Below are 8,822 nucleotides of genomic sequence, written 5' to 3'. Positions count from 1 at the left end.
TGCATGGTTTTGAAACTCAAGGACTGGAAGTGTCGTTCAGTGGCAGGAGCTTGCCTAGCATGCATGAGCCCCTCACTTTAATCCCAGCTCTGCATAAAAACAAGATGTTCTCCCCTGATGGACACTTCCTGCTTCTTTCTTTCACTCTGCATTTATGTCTCCCATGGTCCCTTAGGCAATTCTGGACCCAAACCTACCACGGTAAAAGGCTCCTGTCCTTAAGTATATGCATTCAGAAATGGTCACGTGGAACAAGGTAGTCTTTAATAAGACCAAAAGAGTCACCGATTATTCCAGACACAAATAAGAAATTTGAAATGAGCATGTTTTTAAAGATGCTCTATCACTGCCAGTGAAGACCAGCAGGGGCAGAGGAGGCTGATCTCTTAAGCCTTTATTTGGAATTAACCTCAAATTTTCAAGAAAGTCACATGAAAAACAGTAATACAGAGAACACCTATATGCCCTATTCTCTGGTCCACATACAGTTAAACATTGTCTACTTTATAACTTATTTTTAAAATCTTCATTATTTCAACGGATATACAATAACATTCAAATCTGTGTTACTGGAGCACCATGTGCTGTCTCCATGCCTGAATATATTGTGTATTATTTAAATCACTAAAGGTCTATGTCTCCTGAATGCTGATCAGTTCTTGATGGTTAGAATGTTCAAATCATGGCTTCTCCTTTCTGAACTACACAGTGTGTGCCTGCCATCTGTAACCCCCTTCTGTGCAACAGCACACTAGAACTTCTTTCTCTCAGTTGTACACCTTGTCTTCTGAATGCTACCATCACCATTTTCCGAGAACATGGCTCTTCTCTTGTAGAATCGGTGGAGTTAGGAGCTCCTGTGGGATTCCACATGGCTACCATGTCACTGCATAATGCACTTTGGGTGGACAAGGATGAAACACAACAGCTTTCTGGTTCAAGAAGCAATTCCTGAAAGAGGTGTGAAAATGAGCTGAAGCGCCATGGTGGTCTTAGTATCTGAGGAGTCACCTTGGAAATCATTTCTAAACTCATGGTGCTCAGAATGAAGGAACTTGTAAATATAAATAGGTTATCATGACAATTTCTTATGCTGTGTTTTCTTTAAAAACTGGTCCCACATTCAACATTTTCTTTAGTGCTCCCATGACATCCTTATTCCTAAGACTATAGATTAAAGGATTCAGCACAGGGGTGAGTATGGTGTAAAAGACGGACACCATCATGTCCTTCTCTGGGGTGTGGCTGGATCTGGGGAGCATGTAGGTGTAGATAGCAGCCCCATAAAAGAGAATGACCACCATCATGTGTGAGGAGCAGGTGGCCAGGGCCTTCTTCCTGCCCTCTGCTGAGTTCATCCTGTGGATGGTGAGGAGGATAAAGTAGTAAGAGCCTGAAATGACTGTCACCGGGATGAGGAGCATGAGGACACAGCACAGGTACATGAAAACCTCATAGAGAGAGGTGTCTGAGCAGGAGAGCTTCAGTACAGCGGGGACTTCACAGAAGAAGTGCTGGATCTCCCAGGATCTGCAGAATGGGAAGGTCATGGTGACAGGAGTGAACAGGAAGCCATCCACTGATCCCAGGAACCAGCAACCAGATGCCAGGAGGAGACACACCCTGTGGTTCATGAGGACAGGGTAACGGAGAGGATGGCAGATGGCCACATAGCGGTCATAGGCCATGGCTGCCAGAAGGAAAAACTCAGAACCTGCTAGTGTCACATAGAGGAACATCTGTATCCCACATTCTGGGACCGAGATGGTACTCACACCCAGTACTTGATCCAGGAGCATCTTGGGCACAGTGATGGAGATGTACATCATGTCCATGAGGGACAGCTGGCTGATGAAGAAGTACATGGGGGTGTGAAGCTGGGTGTTGGAGTGTATCAGGATGATCAGGACAGCATTTCCAGACAAGGCAATCAGGAAAACCATAAAGATAACCATGCAAAGCAGAGCTGGGTGTTGGGATTGCCTGAAGAATCCCACTAGGATGAAATCTGCCCACCCAGTGTGGTTGGTCATCCAGGGGGTGATGTCCATGAGGCTCCACCTGGGCCACCAAGAAAGCTTTGGTTAGTGTTGTGCAGCAGGCTGAAATGAATGGCGTGTGTGTGAGTGTGTTTATGCATGTGTGCGTGTGTACCCACCTGATTATGGTGACCAGAAAAGTCCTACATGTCTGTAACTTTGGGGCTTATAAATTACTTGTAATTAAATGAATTTACCAGAAATTAATAATTCACCACTGTGGGACTGTGGCTTAAAGGGATTGGCAGTTCATACTGAAGTGACCAGAGTTGGAAGATGTGGGCTTCTTGATAGATAATGCTGTTTGTAAACCAATGTTGGAAATTTGAAAAGTCACCACAGTGAGCAAACACAGACAGTAAATCACTGGAGAAAGGTTAAATAAAACTCCTTATTTCTAAGCTTTTGTCATATAAATCTGAATTTAATCAGCCTCTCTGGTTTAAGGCTTCTGGTGAGATCCTAACGAATATGAGAAGTACATTCCTTATCTAAAGATTTAGAATGTTTCTCAAACATCACTTGAGGAAAATTCATACCAAATGCTTCATCCACTTCTGTCCATGGTATCAAACCCCATGTGAGTCTCTGTGGTTTTGTGGATAAAATCCTGATACATCTCTGATATTCTGGTGAGTCCAAATGTTCAAAAGACCCCTGATGTGTAACAGAGATTCTGCAATCTTTGTAATGTTTTGAATAACCAATAAAACAAACAAACAAAGAACAACAACAAAAAAACCAAAAGACCCCTGATGGACCTAAGCATGACCAGCCCAGAGTCTTCACCCAGGGACCCAGAGACCCAGGGACCCTCGCTCCCCACCCCTCTTCTGTTAATTCTTCTTGACTTCAGGTGTGGTGAGACTCAACTAGACACAGTAAGGAATGTGCCCAAAACTTTGCCAGTGGATAAACAAATGTGCTCTCAGAGTTAATATTCATATTAATTATTTTGCAAAAGGAGCCTTGTGCTCTTAACGGTCTTATGGCAAAAGACATGTTATGGCATCAGTGTCTATGTGACCAACCAAGGATGTGAAATTGGAAATTTTGTACTCCCAGACAATTTAAGTGTCTGAATACTTATTTATATAAATTTGTATGAACTGTGTATATGTATTATATAAACACACATAATATATACTTCTTAATCTTGTTGGCCAGTTTTGCTGAGCACCTGACCCCCTTTCTTGTAGTACTTGCCTCTTATGGTTCTTCTCCTTGAGCTTCTTCCACTTGCATTAAATCTCAGGGAGGAGGGCCAGGACTTAGAGAGTCACTGTCTTTTCCAGACAAAGATTCTGCTGGTTTTGCAAATGCCACCTGTATTATTGCCTGCTGCAATCACTTTGTCAGGGGAGCTGAGATGCCCTCAGGACCACCAAACAGCACTTAGATGTCTATTAGTGGACTACTCCCCTCTCTGTCTTGTCAGTCATAGCTTGCTTCTGCATTAGACAGTGAAGACAAATCCGAGATTAATTAAATTTTATAACTTTTAGGGAAGGTATGATAACTCTATCCAGGGAAAATAACTTAAATAAATGTGACTTAAAGTGCAATGTTAGAAGAGCTACAAAATAAGAAAGAGTAACAGAAGCAAAAACTACTTGGTATTTCTAAAGAAGACCCATAATGATTTCTTCTACTTATTGCATACAGGAACAAAATTGTTCCAATTTGTCACTTTCTAATGGACCTTGCAAATGTGAGCTGTTCTGGGGATGGCTTTAACAGTGGTCACGATACAGGGATATTTCAGGGAAGTTTTCCAAGTTTTAAGTGCAATGTTATGTTCTGACAATAATAATAATTCTAAATACTAGCTAAAACACTTGACTTTTTAGCAAGTTCAACTTCTGGAGGTGCTGATGCAGTAGACAACACATCAAAGTTTATCAAATCCAGGACACATTGTACTTAAAATTATAATATTTCTATGTTATCACCTGCATTGGCAGATGGAAGATGAGATTTGCACAAGGCACACTTGCCAATTCAATCCAACTTGTGGACAGAATGGGGCAAAGATTTGGCTGGAAGCTGCTTGCTGTTAGTGGTGAGAGAAGATGGTAGATGGTGCTGGGCAAGGCTCTTGTGCACTTGAGTAAAATTCACTGTCATCAAGCCACAGCCTAGAGCTGAGCTGGTGCACCAGGGGACACATCTCTGGGTCTATATCATGCACAGTGACCACCTTCTTTCCCATGCTTCCCCTTCTCTGTGCTTGGTTTTTCCGTACATAGCACAGTGTGTGTTTAGTCTGGAAAACTGTTGGTGCTGGTGGCAGAGCAATGCAGATTTTATTTGAAGCTTACAGCTCTGTCAAGCAGACTATCCTGAAAACCTGACCCCTTTCCTCTCTAGTACGTGCTTCTCAAAGTTCACCCCTGTAAGCTCTTGCCATTAGTATTAAATCTCAGGAAGGACAACCAGGAATTAGAGGGCTTGACAGTGCTAGGGCTAATTTACCAAATTCCATCTTCCCTGAGAGTCTGTGAAGTACACACTCATCTTATTTTGACCTTTAAGAGTTGAAAAATCCAAATTATTGGGGGCATCTGTAAGGTCACCTGGCTTCCCTCAGTCCACTGTGGAGCCACAGAATCATATCTGCTTGGTCCTCTTGGGGACAGAGTTCTCCCTCCACAGTTTGTAATTTGGATTTCAGGCCACTTGATATCAGCTTAATCAAAGAGCATAAATATGATTCAGACATTGGTTTCTCAGGTTTTATTATCTAGAAAGAATCTCAAAGTCAAATCAGCCACTCTTCCTCTGCAAAACTTCCTATATGATTTACATCCATTGATACAGAAAGAATGTATTTCAATTTACCCAGAAACAATTGGATTGTAAAACCCCTTTCCTATAATATTACACTAATTATGCTTTACAGGAGATGACATTCAAAAGAAAAAGATATCCATTTTTCTGCATACAAGTAGACGATAACAAAACAGCACCACAAGGAAATGCAGTGACATCCTAATAGATCACCTCTGAAGCAGAGCACTCAAGAGCAACGATCCCCTCAGCCCTGCCGCATGTGGTCGTGTGGCTGACCTCACCTCAAGATGATGCCTCAGTCCCATCCACAGGTGTGCAAAGAAGAGTCAGAACGTGACATCATCCTGGCTCTGGGAGCCCATTCGGGATTGGAGACGGTTTTCTGCAGACAAATCCCCTCTGGGACTTTGAAGAGGATGTAATTAAGAGAGCTAAAGAGGCTGTCACTACTGCTGTCCTTTTCTGGCTTCTCATTTTTTTTAAATATCATTTTATTGTCAAACTCAAAATCTTGTTGATATAAAGATATTAACAATCATTGCACATTTTATCACCAACTCCAAGTTCTTATGTATGAATTATGTGTCAGTTGTATCTGTCCTGTCCCATTTTATATAACATTTGTGGGTCTCTGCAGGTGACGTGTGGAATGCCACCATCTCCCCTCTTATCTCTCACAGCATTTATATATATATATTAAACTTGGCATTCATTTTCTCTCTTGCAGACATATCATTCTTAATTTTTTTCCCTTTGTGAGTTCTAGAATGATGCTGTTCATCTCCCCTAACAGGGAGGTCTAGTGACAGCCTTCATCATACACTGTTGGTCAGACTGGCTCCTGAGATGCAGCCACCTCTGACCTGCCCGGTTTCAGGCTGAAGATGGTTTGTCCTGCTTTCTTGGCCACCTGTTTTCCTGTAAGGCTGTGAATTACAGCCCCAGGGTCCTCTGGAGGGTGGGAGGAAGAAGGAAACTGGGTCTTTTCTCTCATGTCTGGAGATAGTCCCTGGCAGCAGCAGCAGAAGGAGGCAACAGGACCACGTGCATATTTCACGATCTGCCCCAACTATGTTCCTGCAGCGGCTTGCAGGTGTCTGGTTTGCTGCATATCAGTAGTGGAGGGTGCCACCACAGCCCTGAGGGCCGTCTCCATCAGCTCTGTGGCAGGGTGGTAGGAGGCTCCCAGTCTGAGTTGCTAGCATTCCCCTCCTGGCTTCCCCAGCTGTGTCTCCAGGCCTTTGACGCCTCTATGACCAGTTTCCTAGGAAAACTCCTCTACACTCAATGTGTGTGAAGCTGTATGTGGCTGAAAACAGTGAGGTTATGTTGCATTATGTTAATTATGACATAGTTGCAATCCTCCTTAAATACTGAATAGTTATATTGGGATCAGATTTCTAAGTGATACAATGTGGTAGAGCTTTTTTCTTTTTGATGTGTGTGCATTTAAGGTGAAGGATATGGTGTTCTGATAAACACTGTGAAATGATTACCAATGACTGCCACAGTCCAGCAAATTGAGAGGTCCATCTCCTCCCACCTCACCTCTCCCGTGGTAGGTGATGCTAGTCGAGGGCTCAACACTGATGCAGGGATGAGCAAAGACTTGGGGGTGCTGCCATGGGACCAGGGTGTTTACAGGTGAAGCCATAGAATTGGGGAAGGCCAGAGTGTTACAGATTGGACTGTGTCCTGCCTAAAATGTCACACCATGAATTCCTAGTGCTCCTATTTGAAAATCTTTAAAAAAGAACAATTTTGGGGATCAGGGCTTCCAGATACTTAAATACACCAAGTCATCACTAATAAATGTTACCTTAACATAAACGTGACATCTCAAGTTGTTAGGAAAAAAAATGGATTTCCTTTCTATTTTAATTAACTTATTGAGTTAAAATTGACATGTAATAAAAGGTATAGATTTCCAAATAAAAGAGACAATGTAACAGTAAATAAATTCACATATCACCCTCAGATGAATTCTGTCTCAAAGTGAAACAGCTATAAAGTACTTGCAATCTAAAATTCTTAAACCCTGGACATATGTTTTAGAACTAAAGCATGTCCTTGGATCCACCCAAATTAAGAGCATTTGACACAGCAGACACTCAGGTGGAAGGTCTATACTGTAAGAGGTGTGTAAACAATTTTTATTATGACAGAAGTACATCCAGTAAGAATTTCTTTTCTTTTTTTAGTTTATTTATTTATTTATTTCTTACATACATGACAATAGTGGAGTAGATTACATTCATAATTATCCATTCACAGGCATGATTTTTCATAACTCAGTATATAGAGTATGTTCACACAGAATTGTGCAATTTTACATGAGCTCTCTTATTTTTTTTTTTGCATTACAAATCTTAAAACACCATGGTATAAAGGTGTTCTAAGAATTTCTTTTAAGGAAAAGATATAGAAACAACCAACCATAATGGCCCAAGTGTTGGGAGAGGGGAATTATTTAGGTCTTTTAAATTTTTGCATTAACCTGAAGGAGGTTCAAGGTTTCATGGGCTTTAAATGTCTCAATTTATAGGTTAATGAACAAAAAATTAAGAAGAGATTATATAAGTATTAAGCATAGAGAAAAATGGAACTATAGCAATATAGTTATCAATTGATTCTTACAAGCTCAGAAAAAGAGAAAATATAGTACAGGCCCCAAGCCTGGTGGAAGAGAGAGACATTTCCCAAATACAGCAGTGACCACAGTATTGGAAAACTACCAAATTCTCTATTTTGAAATCCAAATTTGCAGACAGAAAAGTGAAATGAAATTAAACCTAATTAATGCTGCTTCCAAGAAATGCATAGTTGGGAGAAATAAGTGGAGAAAAGGTATTTTAGATAGAGGATAAGCTAAAGTAAGCTAGTTCATCAGACTAAATAAAAAAGTGTTAATAAAGATAATAAAACATAGAAACACCAATTTAGATTTTTATGTTACCAGAAAATGGCACAAAACAATAAGCAAAAAGATGAAACTAAAGGGCAAAATTTAAGAGGAAGCTATGAGCATCCCCTCTGCAAACACCACAGAGGGAACCAGCAAGATCTGAATGACACAAGTCCCCACAGACAGCGGGAGAACAGGGAGCTCAACAGGACTTCACATCCAGAACACAGACAAGCCCACCTTTCAGGACTCCCTACTAGAAGCTGAATTACACTTCTGAGAACAGAAATATTTGCTCACAATGTTTTAATTCTAAATTTAATAAAAAAGTAAATGAGAATGTTTTATGACAAAATATTTCTCTAAATGATGAATGGGTCAAAATAAAGTCCTCTATCACAACAGTTGGCCACTTTGAAAATATCACCTAGTGAGATTGCAGAGGCTTATGTATGTCATTAATACTTTATAAAATCTAAAATCAATGCTTAAACATTTTCTTTATGAAGGAAAAAACAACAGATGAAATCCAGAGAGAGCAGAAAAACTTTTTAAAACTTCTATTTGGAGACTTAACAAAGCCAGAAGAAAGCTCATTAATGAATGACATTGATGGACATATCTTGGAATTGATGAACCATCCTCCAGACTCAGAAATGTCATAGACACTTACTAAGAATAACAAATCCAATATATTATTACTTAATACAGTTGCCTTTCTGTGCAAGAGGTTGCCAAAGCTTATTCTTCCCATTAGACTAAAATTGTTCATTTAAAAAAGTATATATATATATATATATATATATATATATATATATATATATATATATATAGGCTGGGCGTGGTGACACATGCCTGTGATCACAGCTGCTTGGGAGGCTGAGACAGAAGGATCATGACTTCAAAGCCAGCCTCATCAATGGCGAGGCACTAAGCAACTGGGTGAGACCCTGTCTCTAAATACAATACTAAATAGGGTTGGGATGTGGCTCAGTGGTCCCGTGAGTTCAATCCTGATACCAAAAAAAAAATTGTTTTCAATTAAAAAATAAAAATAAAACAAATAACACCTATGATAAAATAAT

At 40.4% G+C, this 8,822-nt stretch overlaps 1 protein-coding gene across 1 annotated transcript; it reads right to left on the bottom strand.

Moving 5' to 3' along the window:
- Positions 1-1,088: 1,088 nt before the first annotated feature.
- Positions 1,089-2,051, bottom strand: LOC101973499 (olfactory receptor 2T29). Its single transcript, XM_005341437.5, has one exon. The coding sequence runs from the start codon at positions 2,049-2,051 to the stop codon at positions 1,089-1,091; it is 963 nt and encodes a 320-aa protein (XP_005341494.2).
- Positions 2,052-8,822: the final 6,771 nt, after the last annotated feature.

This window comes from Ictidomys tridecemlineatus, chromosome 1 (genome assembly GCF_052094955.1).
Source record: "Ictidomys tridecemlineatus isolate mIctTri1 chromosome 1, mIctTri1.hap1, whole genome shotgun sequence".
Classification (NCBI taxonomy): Eukaryota; Metazoa; Chordata; class Mammalia; order Rodentia; family Sciuridae; genus Ictidomys; species Ictidomys tridecemlineatus.
The sequence above is the reverse complement of the archived record's forward strand: the minus strand, read 5'-3'. Positions and strand labels throughout refer to the sequence as shown.

Coding starts and splice junctions, on each gene's coding strand:
- LOC101973499 (XM_005341437.5), bottom strand. CDS start 2,051: ATGGACATCACCCCCTGGATGACCAACCACACTGGGTGGGCAGATTTC.